Consider the following 17,317-nt stretch of genomic DNA (forward strand, 5'->3'; position numbering starts at 1 on the left):
TTAGATGTGGCCCTTGTGGCTAAGGGGATCAGAGGGTATGGAGAGAAGGCAGGTACGGGATACTGAGTTGGGTGATCAGCCATGATCATATTGAATGGCGGTGCAGGCTCGAAGGGCCGAATGGCCTACTCCTGCACCTAATTTCTATGCTTCTATGTTTCTAGAGAAAAGCCCGTCATGTCAGCCTGGCAGAATTTTTTTATGTTATATAATCTATATTTATATATTATGTTTTATTATGGTCACCAAACAGAATTTGAATTCAACTGTCAGGTAAATAAATGGGTCAATATTCTTCTGTGATTAAAAATTGTAACAGGTTCTATAGAATTTGTAACTCAGTAAGGATTAAGCCATGTCAGTCAGACCTTTCCATTATTTACAGCAAATGGAAATCCCAAAATTATTAGTAAAGTGGGTGGTGCATTCAAAGTGTTGATAAAGGCAATGTTGGGGAGTCTGGTTTGCGTAATGTTCTAGGCTGCGTCCACGACTCTCTACCCTTGTGGAAATTTCAGACTCAGTGTCTTCTTTGTAACTTCCATTTCTTAGTGTTCCCCTGAAGCTCAATCCTAACTAAAGAGAGACCTTGTGAATTTCCAGTTCATTTGTTGTTTCTCCATTTGAAGTGTTAAACAGCTGGTATGATAGAGCATGGGAAATTATTCAGGGGTGAAGGACAAAACTAAATCATGATTTGTTGTGGGTGTTCCAACAAACAGTGTTTCTTAATGCAACATGAACTAAATGTGCAGAGATCATTCTTCCAGTCGCTAAGGTACATTGAGCAAATCGGAGGGTTGAGATGGGGCAGGGTTAGGTGGTTGAGGGAGGTGGGGTGGGGTGGGGGGGTGGGAGGAGGGGGGGGGGAGGAGGGAGGGAGCTCACCTTACTGGCTTGCTTAAACAGATCTCAAATTTCATTTGCATTGAAGTCTTCCTAATAATTGTTGCTCTGCTTCAGTTTTGAGATGTTTGGGCATTGCCACTCGACACATCACAAATTTCAACTCGGCCCATGACAAGGAGCAAGATTTGAAAATTGATACCTTCTGTGATGAGGGTGGAAGAACGTTGAACTTAACAAAAGATAGCATGTGGTGAGTTACATCTCTGCAGATACAACATCCACTCATACACTGAAAGCATATAATGAAAATTAAAAACTTATAAGAGAAGCAAAATTTATATGGATGAGATTGTAGCGTGGACTTGCAGGAGTCCAGCCAAAAACTAGTCGGACATGAGTTGTGTGCACTAGACGTGTTTATTCTCTCCTATACAGCACCCTACTCCCCCAGGTCACGGGCGTTGCCCAGCCTTAAATACCAACTCAGGTACCGACCTCGTGACTAGCGCCTCCCCCACCAAGATGCCGCCATCTGGAGCCGATGGTTCGTTCTGCCATTGGCTTGCCACCAGGTGCCATCACAAGATCAATATATATATCGTTAATCATCAACCTGATGGTGACCTTTATTATCATAATCATAATTATGATCATATTTTATTAGCCAAGTATGTTTAGCAACATATGAGGAATTTCATTTGCCATACAGTCATACCAATAAAAAGCAGCAGAACACACAAAATACATTTAAAATGAACATCCACCACAGTGACTCCTCCGCATTCCTCTGTGATGGAAGGCAAAAAAAAGTTAAATCTCTCCCTTCTTTGTCCTCCAGCTGTTGGGGGCCTCTAACCTTCCATTGATGGGATGTTCTTACTCCCGTAGCTGGCAGCGTGCCTTCCTCGTTGGGGCAATCGAGCTCCTGCATAGGGGGGGAATCTCAGCTCCCCCGCGCCGGGTGATCTACTGTGGGTCGGGGCTGGTCGAATGTCGTGCGGCTTTTGTAGCTTTCCGATGTCGGTCTCAACCCGTGACTGGTAGCACATCTATAGTGAAATCTGCAGGCCGCAGTTGGAGCGTCGATCCCAGGCAAGGGATCGACTCCAATTGTAAGTCCACATACCCACAGTGGGGCTCAAAGTTAGGCCTGAGCATGGCCTCCAATTCCATGATGTTAGGTCGCAGAGCAACCGGAGATACGATCCGGAAAACAATCGCATCTCCGGCAAGGTAAGAGATTGAAAAAAAGTTTCCCCCAACCCCATCCCCTCCCCCAACAAAACCAAATCAGAGAACATTAACACATACTTTTCAACCACGCTAAAAATAATTTTAAAATGATGAAAAGGACAGACATCGAAGCGAGGCTGTCATCGAAGTGCCACCCGGTGGAATCATTATCATAAATAGAAAAATCGTTCAACAAATGAATGAGATATAAAATTTCACTTTTATAGAGTTCGTGGAGACATAATCCATTCAGACAGGTTTTTATCTCAGTTACATGAGTTTGAGAATTGATCTAGTTCCAGAGGAGAAAGCAATTGTGATATTTTCTGAGGGGAGTTGTGTCAACCTGTAAATTTGACAGTGCAGTTTTAGGCACAAAAGATTTGGCTTGAACATAGTGGGCCGTTGCGCCCAATTCTGTGACATATAACTCTAACTCTATGACATTTGCTCTAGATTGGGTGACATATCTGCTATCTCCTTTTCCTCCTCCATCCTGGGTATGCAATAGTCAAAAACCTGGTGTCTATGATGTTGTATGACCAATTACATCCTCTGTGGGCAGTATTGCATTTCTAGGCCATGCAGAGCCCAATAATATGTCAGTTTTAAAAAAAAAGAACGGATTATGTATATTTTCTTTGAGTTTTGTTTGGAATGATCAAGTTTTGGAGTAACTGCTTAAAACACAACATGCCCAATTGCCATCTTATGGTAGGAATAGCAAGGGTTAATGGAACCTGACCTGAGCATACTCTGCCCTCACATTAATGTACCCCCTGCTCCAAAAGTGGTAAATATAATAATCATTGTTGATAGTTTTGACTTTAACCAATCAAGTTACAGGTGTTAAGCACTCAGCCAAATCTAGCCTAACCTTTCCATGACCATCAATATTTGGGAGAGATTTATAATAAAGGTTCCTTTTTATAATTCTGATTCCCAGATCAAAATTATCTTGATTAATTTTCATTATTGCCAAAATATCAAGTGAGGAATGGGTCATTACCAACAACTGTCTTTACTCTGTATGAAGTAAACTGATCAGACTAGAGGAATTCAGGAGTACAGGTACATAATTTCTTGAAAGTGGTATCGCAGATGGATTGGTGAAGAATGCGTCTGGAATGCATTGAAAGTATTGTGTTCAGTTTTGGTTATCCTGCTATAAGAAAAATGCCATTAAGCTGGAAAAAGTGCAGATTTATGAGTATGTTGCCAGAACTTGAGGGCCTGAGCTATTGGGAGAGGTTGGGCAAGCTATTGAGCCACAATTAACGAGCTAAAAGGAACATTCTGGGCAGAGATTGATCAGTGCCTCCTTAAATGAATGATTCTTATGACTTCGTTATTAATTGAGGCCATTTAGGTGGATGTGGAGATCACTTGTAATGTGAAGGTCTTACATATATAATTGCCATAGGTAAAAGTTATATTAATTCTACTTGTAAAGGAAAGTATTAGTAATTTGGCCAAGGAGATTTGGGGTCTTCTCACAGTTTACATTTTATCATGTGATGAATTTTAACTTTGAAAAAAGAACATTTTCTTCATCAATTTATTAATATTATAATAAATTATTATATTATATTTATTAATATTATAATATTATAAGTTGTTATTCCCTTATATTTCTGAAGGAACTACCACTGCTGGGTAGAGTGTTGGATGACACGCCCTGACTTGAAGCCAGGCTATGATGGTTGGCAGGCTCTGGACCCAACTCCACAGGAAAAGAGTGGAGGTAATTGTAGATGACATAAGGCATTCCATATGTCTTTCATGAACACGTTCCTTACATAAGGACTTATTTTTACATCACCCGTAAACATAATGGGGAAGTGAATATGAAAGTGAAAGTGAAAGGATCCAATTGATTGGTTTCTGCTCAAACTCTTTTAACTAGAAAATACATAATGATAAAGTTGTTGCCTTCTAACACCCGTGTCTTAAATCTTTATTAAAGATACAGAGCATCACTTGAAAATGTAATATTGATCAATTCATGCAGGCACCAAGGCAACTTGGGATATGTTCCATTTACCCTGATAACCTCTGTAAGAATTTTAGATGTCCCAATAAAGTCGCATCTCTTTCTTTGAAACTTTAGAGAGCATAAATCCTGTTCACTTAATTATAGAACCAACCCTCGAAAATGAATCAACTTGGTTCACTTTGTCCATTACAAGATTTATCCTTATTTAAGCTGGAAAGTCAAACTCGTAAACAATATTCCAGGTGCATGAAGCTTTGAAACTTACAAAATCTTTGGCAATTCCAAGTATTATACACGATTGTTCAGTGTAAATGATGTACGATAAGTATTATACATTATTGTCACTGTAGTGATGTTAAGCATTGCTCTTTACAGGTGTGTTCTGCTGTGGACCTTCTCCTCTCAAAGCCATTAAAAATGGAGATATTGATCTGAAATATGATACCCCATTTGTCTTTGCTGAAGTCAATGCTGATTGCGTGACATGGCTAGTCTATAAAGATGGTTCAAAAAGACAGATTAGTGTCAACCATCAATTAGTTGGTCAGCACATCAGTACAAAGGCTGTTGGCAGAGATGAACGCGAGGATCTCACACACAATTATAAATACGCAGAAGGTAAGCAGTGAGGATGCTGATATTAAAATGACATACATATTAAAAGTTACAAGAGACATTTTTGTTTGGAAGTGGAAAGAAATAATAGAAATTGCATTCATTGCAATGTGTAAAAAGAGTTGAGATACTGTATTGTAATTTTGCTGCATGTCATTGTGGTATATATCATGTCTTGATTGGTGAATATGTTTAGTTTGTGACTTTATTTGAAGCAGAAATAATATGTGAATGCTTCATTGAGCATAATTCCAACTGGTAGCTACGTACTTCGTCCGAGCCCGTTATCGCACGCGCTATGCCAGCTGTCTTAAGATACCACCTGAACTGTCATTTAGCAACCGAAAAAGCTGCCTAGTTAGCCCGGCTAGCAACAGAGCCTTGCCTGCCTCTTTGAAGGTAGAGTTTAATAGAGAGATAGAGTAATTGGGTCACACCCTTATCTCCAGGATATTACTCAAAGTCCATATTATGCATGAACGATATTTAGCACCATCTCCTGCTAGGGATGGTGAAAAACCAATTATGTTTTAATAATGCTATTTCCTCGCCACTGGAGGTGAAAAAGGCTGACTTCATTAAATTGAAGTCCTCTCCTTCAAGCACCCAACCCTACCCTTAGGTGTCAAACCGTATAGATGACCATTCTCCAGATCAACCTGTCCCTCCCCACACACATACACTGCCCCATGATCACAGCCTAATCATTGATCCCTTGAACCAACCTGCGGACCTCCCGCACATCCGCAAGTAGCTTCCAACATAGCGCAGTTCACACTAATTCCAATTACCACCACCCCAAGCATGACAGACCTGTGATTGCTCCTTGCTGACCAGCATCTGACCCATGGTCTGATCATGATGCCCCCTTTCCAATCTACAACTCTTGCCTCCCTCGACCCCTTCCCCCCCACCACATTCATTTGTGACATCCCTGACCCGATCCTTTGTGTGCTTTTTACTTGGTTTCTACCACAGGGGAGGGCCAATTAAGTGGCGCCCACTCTCTAAGCCTCAGACACTGAATTTTCAAACAGTGGCCTCACCACCAATATGACTGAGGTGTGCCATGCGTAAATGTGACTGCACTAAATCATACATTTCTGGACCAGTCCATTTTTCTGCTGCCCTATGGCCAAAAATGAGTCGTAGACTAGAGGGAAATCCAGATCTACATGACGAATAAGTTCTACCCATTCAATAATGATGAATGACATGGCTAAGTTAATAATAATGCTGCTTCTTATAAATCTATAAACATCAGGTATTTAGGATTTTTTGAGAACTTTGGGTAGGAGGAAAGTGCTTTTTAACTTTAAACATTAAAACAAATCTTATTCTCCATGATGTTTCTTGTGCTTATTTTCCTAATGGGAAATTCTGCATGAAAAGGGAAGGAACATTTCTTACTGTTCTAACATATGCATCAATTATTCAATTAAAAATAGGTTCACAGGAAGAAAGGGATACTTTCAATAAAGCAGATGCGAAACTCAATTTACCAACCAAGTTGGATAATTCGATGACTATAAAGCTGAATGCAAGCCAAGCCAACCTGAATGGACAGAATTTTGAGACCTCTGTTGTTGTTAAAAATAACACTTCAGTGGTGAAGAATTGCAGGCTCATGTTCTGTGCCCAAACCATCTTGCACAATGGGAAACCAATTCAGGAGTGTGGATGGAAAGATTTGGCGAGCTTCAAACTTGGACCTCGGGAAGGTAATGTTGCGATTGTGAGGGTGGTATAAGAGCTTAATATTTGAATAATTGTGAAGATAATTGAAACAAATCCTAGGAAATAAAGAACTTCCGAACTGCACGCGGATGGGTACATGCGACTGGGTCGTAAGTATCCATGACAGAAACCTGGTTAAGAGAGGGACAGGACTGGCAGCTCAATGTTCTAAGGTACACATGCTTCAGGATAGATAGAGGTGGGAGTAAAAGAGGAACAGATGGATTAAGCATGATCAGGGCAATGGTCAGAGATGATATTACTGATGATTCGTCCAGCTATATGGATGAACCTGAGAAATAAGAACAGGATGAACAACTTGTTGGAAATGTACTACAGGCCCCCAATTTATCGATGGAAGAGCAAATATGCCAGGAGATTGCAGGCAGCTGCTGGACTAATTAGAGTATCATTGTAGGTGTTTCTAACTGACCCATTCATAGTGCAAATGGTTTCAACTGGTCAACATTTGTCAAATATGTTCAGGAAAATTTCCTCAGGCATAATGTAGAGGGCCATACATGGGGGAGGGCAACACTTGATCTAGTCTTAGAAAACAAGTGGATGAATTGTTCGTGGATGAGCTTTTTGGAACCAGTGGCCACTGTTCTATTAGATTTAAGAGTTATGGATACATATAGGGAGGGCCAAATAGTTACAATTCTAAATTGGGACAAAGCCAACTTTAATTGTATTAGACAGGAACTCGCTGATTGGATGAAGGGTGATCTTATAGAGGTGTATAAGATCATGAGGGAAATAAATAGGGTCAATTTACAGATTCTTTTACCCAGAATAGGGGAATCAATAACCAGAGGACACAAGTTTAAGATGAGGGAGGAAAGATTTAATAGGAACCTGAGGGGAATTTATTTTTACACAAAGGGTGGTAGGTAAACGGAACAAGCTGCCGGAGGAGATACCTTCCTAGTGTTTATGAAAAATTTGGACAGGTACATGGATAGGAGAGATTTAGAGTTATATGGGCCTTTGGACTCCAAAGTCATACAGGTTTGTAGATGAATTGGTTTGGTATAATTACAAATATTCCCTAGTGTATGTAGGATAGTGTTAGTGTACAGGGATTGCTGGTTGGCACGGACTCGGTGGGTCGAGGGGCCTGCTTCCGAACTATATCTCTAAGCTAAACTTAAAAATTAAACAATGCAACAGAACAGCAATGAGAAAGCAAGAAAATCTAGAATGTTTTTCAGTAAAATATATTTAATGTATTACTCAATATTATTTATTTTCTTCAGTAAAAACCGAGACCTTTCAGGTGCGTTATTCAGACTACAGCAAGTCCATTAAAGAACACAATCAGATTTGCATCACGAGCCTTGTTATAGAGTATGACGCAAATGAAGTCCTGGTTGCCAAAAAAGTGATCACACTGCAGAATCCAGAACTGGACATTAAGGTAAACATTACCAGGGGGATATAATAGGAATTATCATATTGCAAAATCTTTTATATTTTCTATGATAGAATGGAAAAAACATGCAGTTCTCAAGTCAAGTCAAGTCAAGTTTATTCGTCACATACACATACGAGATGTGCAGTGAAATGAAAAGTGGCAATGCTCGCGGACTTTGTGCAAAAAGACAAACAAACAAACAACCAAACAAACTACAAACAATGGAACAGAATCACATATTCTTTTACATATTAAATATTGTGGGCGGAAGGAAAAAGGGAAAAAAACAGCAATTTAAAAAAAAAAAGCAGTGGAGACATCAAGTGGTCTGCTTGGTGATATTCTGCTGAGCCTCATGTCTGAACAGAAACTATCCTTGAATATCGATAGCCCAGGGGATCATGTGCTCTATATTATATCTTACTAACTGAAGCTGTTGTTTAACATGACAAATATGGTAAACCAGACCAAATGTTGCTGGCTGGCTCGAAGACACAACTAGTTGTGCTGCTGGCTCCGTTGATCCAGATTCAGCCGTGACTTCCTGTGCTGTCCGTTTGGACTATGTGGATGTCCCCTTATGCTTTGGATTCCTCCCACGTCCCAAGATGGAGGATTAATTGGTCACTGTAAATTGTCCTCAGCATGCAGGTGAATGGGAGAATCTGGGGGAATATTTGAGAATGTGCAGAGAATAATGTAGATTTGGTTTAAAGATAAGTGGTTGATAGTCAGCATGGTGTCAAAGTGTTTCACTGCTATATGACTATGATGCAATGGTGTGTGATGCCAAATAAAGGGAGTGGATGTAGCTTCTGAGCATCAAACCCTCATTCACATGAATCTCAAGCTCGAGTATATGTGGGAGGATGGGGGTGGAGGGGCATGTTATCCGAAATTAGATAATTCAATTTTTACAATCCATGTTCTCCAGAGATGCAGCCTGACCCACTGAGTTACTTTGTATTGTTGTATTGTATTGTATTGTATTCAAATTTATTGTCATTGTCTCAATTTGAGACAACGAAATGAATTTTCCTTACAGGCAGTATCATTAAAAAAAATCACAAAGAAATTATAAAAATAAATAATAAATAAATAATAAAACATATTAAAAATAAAATTGAAATTGAATTAAAATTTAAAAAAAAGCACAAATACAGAAGTCCACGACACAACATAACATAAATGGCACCCAGGTGAGGACGGCACCATAGTCCAGCCAGCCTCCCCTCCGTGTTCATCCGTGGACGGGGCCTTCCAAGCACCCGCAGTCGCCGCCCCGGGTGGCCCGATGTTCAGGCCCTCACGCCGGGCTGGTGGAACGCCGACGCCGAACCCCGATGGTGAGCAGCCTCCTCCTCAGCGGCCCGGACCTCCTGATCAGCCGCCTCCCGCTGCCGGAGTCTGCAGCTCCCGAGTCCGCAGGTCGAGCCGGGCAGAGTCACAGGACCCCGCGTTGATTAGTCAGCGCCGCCCGCGTTGGGAGCTCTGCAAACCGCAGCTCCGTGATGTTGGTGCAGCAGGTCCAGCACTTCGGGCTCCAAACGGCGACCCCCGGTAAGGCATCACCAGCCCGCGATGTTCCAGCGCTGTCCCGCCGCTGCTGGAGCTCCGGTCGATCCCGGCAGGAAAGGCCGCGCCAATCCAGGTAGGTAGGCCGCTGTGGGGGGGGGGGGGGGGGCGAGGACGCGACTCGAATAATAGTCGTGTCCTCACCAGGAAGCGGCTGAAGGACGGTATCCCCCGCACCGTGCCCTCTTCCCCCACATAAAAACACCAAAAAAACACAAAAAAACACACTTTTACATAACTAAATAAAAAACAAAAAAACAAAAAGATACCGTCTAGCAGTTTGGTGTATTTTAATGTAATCTAGCATCTGCTCTTCGCTGTGTCTTCAACATTCCAAGTGTGGACTCATCAATTGCAATATAACTTCCTTACACCTGTATTCAAATCCTCTCAATACATCATTTCAAGAAAAGTACCAACAATGTTGCTCCCTTAATCTTGATGCTTCTGCATGTTGGCTTTCGGCAACTTATGTACAAACATCAAGATATTTTTGAACATCAACTTTACTTAATCTTTTGCCATTTAACAAATACACCACTTTTTAATATGTGCACCATTGTAGAATACTGCACATTGTATTCCATCTGTTAGGTCCCTGCAATTCAGTGTACTATATCACCCTGTAAACTCTTTGCGTCCTCTGTACTTAAACTCCCATATGTTTACTATGGGAGAACTATGACATTATGTCCTACCAGTGAAATCATGATACATATAATACAAAGCTGTCCCCAAGCAATCCTGTGATGCTCATCAGTCACAGTCCACCAAGCACAGAACAAACTATTTAATCACTCTCTATGCATTCTCTACAATGACTGATTCTCAATCTATGTCACTACTTTACACCTGATTCCATGTGCTTTGATCAACCTACTGTGAGGGACATAATTGAATACTTTCCAGAAACCCAAATAGACCATGGCCAGTGGTTTACCCATCATCTGTTATACCAATTAACAGATACATCCTCAAAGATCTCCAGCAGGTTAATCTAACATGATTTTCCTTTAATAAAGGCATATTTTTCCCCTCTCATTCTTATTATTTTTTTCAAGCTGCTTCAAGCAGCCCTAATTATGGATTCCAGTAATTTCCCTGCAGCTGATGTCAGTAGACAAGTTGCTTCTTTCTCCCATTATATATAAAATAGTCATATTTGTGCCCTCCAATCTGCAGAAACTATTCTGAAATCTGCCGAACTTTAGATGATAGCTTGAACTTCCACCATCTCAGTAGTTACCGTTATTGAAATTCTCTTCAAACTGTTTCCTTATACGTTGGGATGAAAATCATTGGATCCTTTAAATGTATCCATTTTTAAACCCACCTACTGCTCCCGTATTTTTTTGTTTTGATTAATGTTTAGTTCCTTAAGCCCCTGTCCCATTTTCCCGAGTTACCACAAATTCTCCCGGGTTTTCCCCTTGATTCAAACTCAGAGAATTACGGTAATAGCCAGCCGTAGGTACTCAGGGCTATTTTTTTTTACTCGTGGACATTTTTCAACTTACTGAAAAAACGTCCCGACTTACCTGATGCCCCGAGTACCTAAGGCTGGCATTACGAGCCGCTACAAATATCTATGGACTCCTAGGAACCGGTACGGACTCCCTATGGACATTCCCCGAGTTTGAATCAAATGGAAAACTTGGGAGAATTTGTGAGCAACTCGAGAAAGTGCGACAGCGGCTTTATGTTCCTAGAGACATTGAATACATTCTATACTGGGCTCACTCTCCATTGCAAGCAATTTCCTTTTCATTACATTACACTCACCCCATGTTCTCCCTTTCCCCATTTGCCCTAACATTGCTGTTATTTCCAGCCTTTCATTCCTAGTGCCATTCCAAGTGTGTTTGGAATCTTAAATGCTGTGTGTGTATTCCTCAATCAAATGCAATAACCACAACGGATAAAAAATAGCACATTGTAAAATAATTATTCAATGTGGCAGGAAATCAAAGCAAATAAAATTTGGAAAATTGATGATCATCAAACGGAAATTTGTGCCTATTTAAGAAATGTGAAATATTTTATTCAAAGCAATTATTTAACAGTTTGTGTAGAACAAAATATGATGGGAATTAACCAAAGATTTTGCTCCCACAGATCATAGGAGAACCAGTACAGTATCGAGAAATCGTGGCGGAAATTTGCTTTACTAACCCGCTGCCAGAGCATCTGAGTAATGGGGTCTTTCATGTGGAGGGAGCTGGCCTCACTGAAGAACAGGTGCTTCAGTGCCCGTAAGTAGAATGTGCACTTGTCGGGTTCTGTGTAAAGTACTTTTTTGGCTTAGTTGAAGCTGCCTCACCTGTAACCAATACTTGGCTGTGGTCCACTACCATTGTTGGAGGCCTGATTTAAAGCATTATATCAGTCTCGTCTGACTCCGAGGCCACATAAATGAGTGAAATGCAGGATGTTTCTCTCGGAATCCTGCCCAAGATTTACCCATCAAACAGATGTCATATGAGGCTGATATAATGCTTTAAATCAGGCCTCCAACAATAAAATAGACTAGGCTGGAAATTCATTGATAATCAGTAGCACTGTATTTTAATGGCATCAGTAAATTGTGCTATGCCTCTGAAATTAAATCTATTGACTTTAGTCGAATCAAACTTCAAAGTAAAAGTAAAAAGTATGGCCAGTACAATATAGCATGCTTATTTATTTAATCCTGTTCCTTTTTTATTGCATAAACATCTCCTTTCTTTGACCAGCTCACTGTCAACTTTAGACTAAATGTGCAACTGCTGGGCACTTGGTGGAATTTTGCAATTTTCAATGTGTAACACAGAGGATACTTTTTTTAAATCAGCAGATACTTTTCAGACAGATATTGTTTCAAAGATTTTGCTTCAGAGTGAATGCAGCACAGGCAAGGTTCATTAACTATTCACTTCTAATTATTCCAGGAAAGTGTTTGTAGGAGTTAGTCCTTTGATTGCTGTGATGTGTTATGTAGAATGTTGTGTGCACCAAATTGGTCGACTCATTGGTTCACAGTTTGTCTGACATAAAACAGTAATGGTTAATGAATTGATTATTTTTCAGAATTGAATTAATACATTTGAGTTTTGTTTATTGTCACATGTACCGAGGTACAGTGAAAAGCTTTTGTTTCATGCTAACCAGTCAGTGGAAAGATGATACATGATTACAATCGAGTCATCCACAATATACAGATACATGATAAAGGCAATAAGGTGAATAACGTTTAGTGCAAGATGAAGTACGATAAAATCCGATCAAAGATAGCCCGAGGGTTACCAATGAGGTCGATAGTAAATCAGGACTGCTCTCTAGTTGTTGGTAGGATGGTTCAGTTGCCATACGTTGCAATAAAAACAAAAGGAGTAGACTGATGAAGAGTTAGAAGAATGGTCTCGACCCGAAACGTTCCCTGTTCCTTTTGTCTTGAGATGTTGCCTGACCCGCTAAGTTATTCCAGCATTTTGTGTCTTTTTTTCAATAAAAACGAGCATTGTTTAACTTCCCTCTTTTATTCCAGGGTTAAGTCAATTAGCCCAGGCCAGCAAGTAAAGGTAAGGACAAAATTCACACCTCAGAAATCAGGCCTGAGAAAAATGATCGTGGACTTCGACTGCAACAAGCTGAAAGATCTGAAGGGTTCCAAAAACATTATTATTAAACCATCTCCTAAATAGTGCCAATCATACTGAAAGAAATGCTGTATCTGAGAATGCAACTTTAAAAAAGACTGGGAAACTCAGCAGAGATTAACTATTGCATTCCCTTGTCTCTTAAAAAGTACTTCAATGATAAATTATATTTTTGTGATAAAATAAACCACTGTTGTGTTGCATTGTTCCATTATTTTGTGCTCGTATGAACAGACAAAACCAGGGGGAAGGAAGAGGCTTGTGTTTCTCATAAAACTTCAGAACACCTGTTAGTGTTTTTGTTGGTGCTTCCTGTCTGTCAGCTCAGCTTTTTGATACACTGGCAGCCTGCAACACAAGGATCAGCAAATGGGCAAAAAGCAATAGGGAAGCATTGAGACTACAGAAAGCTTGTGGTTTGGCGACTCTAATCAACTGATGCGATGATGCCAGAGGTTGGGGTGAGATCATACATTATAATTAAGAACATAATGATCAGTTGCTGGCTGACTTGCTGAGTCTTTCCAACATTTTTTGATTCTATTTCAGATTTCCAGCATCTGCAGTGCTTTATTTTTTTATTATTTGTTGGTGAGGAACATAATTAAGAACATGTAGAAGTTCACATGGTATCTTCCAAACTTCCCCAATTAATCATATCTGCATAGTCTTCTATTCTCTACTTATCTATGCCTTGTTGTCTTTCAATGAAACAAATATATAACAGGAGAATTTATCTTTTTCATGGGTTGGGCAAGCGTAGTCAGGGTCTGGGGTGGGGTGGTTAGTTTATGGGCGGCTTGTGAAATACCATTCCAGTTATCCTGAGACAAAGCTGTGTTGTATGTAGCAGGCCAGGAATGTTAACCTGCTTTCTTATCAAACCTCCAGCTGCTGAGAATTAAGATTGTTTCCAAACATCTGGTCTCTGCATTTGCATTTGTCCTGCATTTCTTCTGTTATATTCCACGTAAGATGCAGTTTATCTGAGAGGCTTCATTGTCCACCAGAGGCCACCGTGTGTGGACCTCTTTATACATGAGGCAGGCATCATGTAGTTGCTGCGTGACAACTCTTCACATGTATCACTTAAAGAGAGTAAGCAATCAAATATTAGGTCGTCATATCATGGCAGTAATAGCTATTCAAGAATGTTAAGACACTGAACCAAATTACTAAAGTTTTCTCTCAGAAGCGATCCTCTTTGAAAACAAAAGGACACAAAGTGCTGGGTTAACTCAGTTGGTCAAGCAACACCTAGAGAACAAAGATAGGTATGTTTTGGCTCCGGACGCTTTAATAGTGTAGGGATCCAATCCGAAACATCACCTATCCATGCTCTCCAGAGATGCTGCCTGACCTGCTGAGTTACTCCAGCATTTTGTGTCGTCCTGTGCAAACCAGCATCTGCAGTTCTTTGTTTCTGCACTGTTATTTTGGAAGTTAATTCCAAGCCCAATCCATTAACATGAGCATAAAATAAAAATTGGCATGTTAGTGCAGTTCAAAAGTATTGTGCCTCTAATTGTAAATGCTATCATGAAACCTTGGCCATTTATTACATTGTTGGTGTGACAGGGTTATTCCTGCATGTCCTTGCATTATAACAATGACAGTACTTAAGTGTTTTCCAAGCTATGAAGCAGGTTCGGTTATGAATGTGAATGCCTTCAACACTTACGTTTAAATTAGCTTTAGAAATGGCCCAGTCGAACAATGGAATGTACATTGAGGTCAAGAACTATGATGATATGTTTTATTTTAATGGAAACAGCAATTTCTTTGTGTGACCTAAATATAAACTTAGACTGAGTAACGCCCTTATTATTGTTACAAGGTAATCTGCTTATTAGATTTTCTTTTGCTTTCAACATAAACATTTTATAAATCATAATGGAATTTTGCTAATTATTCAATCAATAAAATGTTTTACAAAGAGTACAGAGGACTATTGTGTTTTTATTTTCTCAATCTGTACACCTGTCAGATTTCAAACGGGTGTCCTTTTCTTTCAATTTGGTATCCGTACAGCCAATCCTCAGGTTTATTTGTCTTTACAGTTCAGTTTCTCATCACGTGTAACCAAGGTACAGCAAAAAACGTTTGTTGCGTGCTAACCAGTCAGCAGAAAGACAATACATGATTACAATTGAACTATTCACAGTGTACAGATGCATGATAGGGGAATAACATTTAGCGCAAGATAAAGTCCAATAAAGTCCAATCAAAGATAGTCCGAGGGTCACCAGTGAGGTAGATAGTAGTTCAGGACTGATCTCTAGTTGTGGTAGGATATTTCAGTTGCCTGATAGTAGCTGGGAAGAAACTGTCCCTGAATCGGGAGGTGTGCGTATTCTATACCTTCTTTACCGTTTGCCCTTTGGGAGAGGGGAGAAGAGAGAGTGGCCAGGGTGTGATTCGTCCTTGATTATGCTGCTGGCCAGAATGAAGTATAACTGGAGTCAGCGGGAGTGGTTTGTGTGATGGTCTGAGCTGCATCCATAGTTCGCTGCAATTTCTTGCTGTCTTGGATGAAGCTGTTCCCAAACCAAGCTGTGATGCATCCCGATAAAATGCTTTCTATGGTGCATCTGGAGAAGTCGGTGAGAGTTGATGTGGACAAATTCCAAATTTCCTAAGCCTTCCTAGGAAGTAGAGGCATTAGTGTGCTTTCTTGGCCCTTGCTTCAATATGGGTGGTCCAGGAGAAGTTGTTGGTGATATTTATGGCTCGGAATTTGAAGTGTTCAACCATCTCTACTTTGGTAGCTTCAATGCAAACTGGGGTATGTGGTATCGCTTCACTTCCTGAAGTCGATCCCTTTCTCCTTTGTCTTGTTGACATTGAGAAAAAGGTTGTTGTCTCAACACCAGGACACAAGGTTCTTATCTCCATCCTGTACTCTTTCTCAGTCTCTGTTTGACACAGGACGAGTAGCGCCTGTGCCAAAAAATGCCAAAAAATGGCCAAAAAATTGCCAATAGATTTTGGTAAAAATGCAAGCTTTTCCCAAATGCTTGAATATATGGCTTTCTATTCTTGTATGTCACTCCATATCTTAACTGGTATACTCGTGTGAGTTTTCACTTTCATCTAAACCATTTCCCTGCGGATTAAGACAGTGCTACTCCTTTTTAATCAACATAATGTACCTCTTGAATTGAATACAGTGGAATTATCATGACAAGTTTCATTTATCGCTCTTTATTTCTCCAACTCACCATTTTAGGCTTCTTGCAACTAGGTTTGCACAGAGATTTCTGCCGTCATACATGTTTTAGGAGACAATAATGGATGTCTGGGAAGCATTGATTCTCAAGACGTGCAATAAACCAGCAACAATGAACTCAGAATAAATGGACAGATGTGACATTCAGAATTAAATATTGACAAGCTTCTGATACCATCAATTCATGGGGTTTTAATGACATTTTAATATAGAATGTGCACATCAGGAATTTCTGAAGAATTCATTTCATTTTTATGAATAGCTGTGCTCAGGAAGATGCAATGTTTGTTCCATCGAGCTTGAATACATTGTGAAATGTTAATGCTGAATTTGTTGTTGGCAAGAAAGTGTTTAATTAGCCAAAAAACCCAGAATTTTGCAATCAAAGTAAATAACATTCCCTGAGTGACATGAGACGAGTTAATTTGTTGACTTACAACAAACAAACAGGATAAAGATAACATTGTCATAATAGGGCGTTTTAATTTTCCCAATATAAACTAGGACTGCCATAGTCTCAATGGCTTAGATGGGGTGGAATTTGTCAAATGTGTTCAGGAAAGTTTCTTTAGCCAATATGACAAATAAATGTATCTTGTATGTAGAGGGCCATATAAGGAAGAGGGCAAAGCTTGACCTACTCTTAGGAAATTGGGAAGGGCAAGTGACTTAAGTGTTGGTGGGCGAACCTTTTGGAGCCAGCGACCACAGTATTAAATTCTTCCTCTCTCACTGTAAACATATGTATGCTTGTTCTTGATCCTACTACCCTGGGTAAAGAACTGCACATTTACCCTATCAAATCCCATTATGTATTTAAACACCTCTATAAGATCACCCCTCAGCCTCCTGCCCTCCAAGGAGTAAAGTCCTAGTTTTCCCAGTCTCTCCCTGTAGCCCACGCCCTCGAATCCTGGCAACATCCTTGTAAATCTTCTCTGCACTCTTTCCAGCTGAACGGCGTCCTTCTTATAGCAGGGTGACCAAAAGTGAACACAATACTCCAAATGCTGCTTCAACAACATCGTCGA

General features: G+C 40.2%; 1 protein-coding gene across 1 annotated transcript in view; it reads left to right on the top strand.

Moving 5' to 3' along the window:
* The window catches only part of LOC129707404 (protein-glutamine gamma-glutamyltransferase 2-like), a 28,323-nt gene extending 13,325 nt beyond the window's left edge, over positions 1–14,998 (top strand). The window contains exons 7-13 of the mRNA XM_055652411.1: positions 964–1,099; positions 3,723–3,826; positions 4,454–4,696; positions 6,142–6,414; positions 7,690–7,850; positions 11,538–11,674; positions 12,946–14,998. Coding sequence (XP_055508386.1) covers positions 964–1,099; positions 3,723–3,826; positions 4,454–4,696; positions 6,142–6,414; positions 7,690–7,850; positions 11,538–11,674; positions 12,946–13,102 — 1,211 coding nt within the window. The 3' untranslated portion in view covers positions 13,103–14,998. The remainder of the gene's footprint in view (positions 1–963; positions 1,100–3,722; positions 3,827–4,453; positions 4,697–6,141; positions 6,415–7,689; positions 7,851–11,537; positions 11,675–12,945) is intronic.
* The last annotated feature ends 2,319 nt before the right edge of the window (positions 14,999–17,317 follow it).

Source organism: Leucoraja erinacea, chromosome 21, assembly GCF_028641065.1.
Source record: "Leucoraja erinacea ecotype New England chromosome 21, Leri_hhj_1, whole genome shotgun sequence".
Taxonomy (NCBI): domain Eukaryota; kingdom Metazoa; phylum Chordata; class Chondrichthyes; order Rajiformes; family Rajidae; genus Leucoraja; species Leucoraja erinaceus.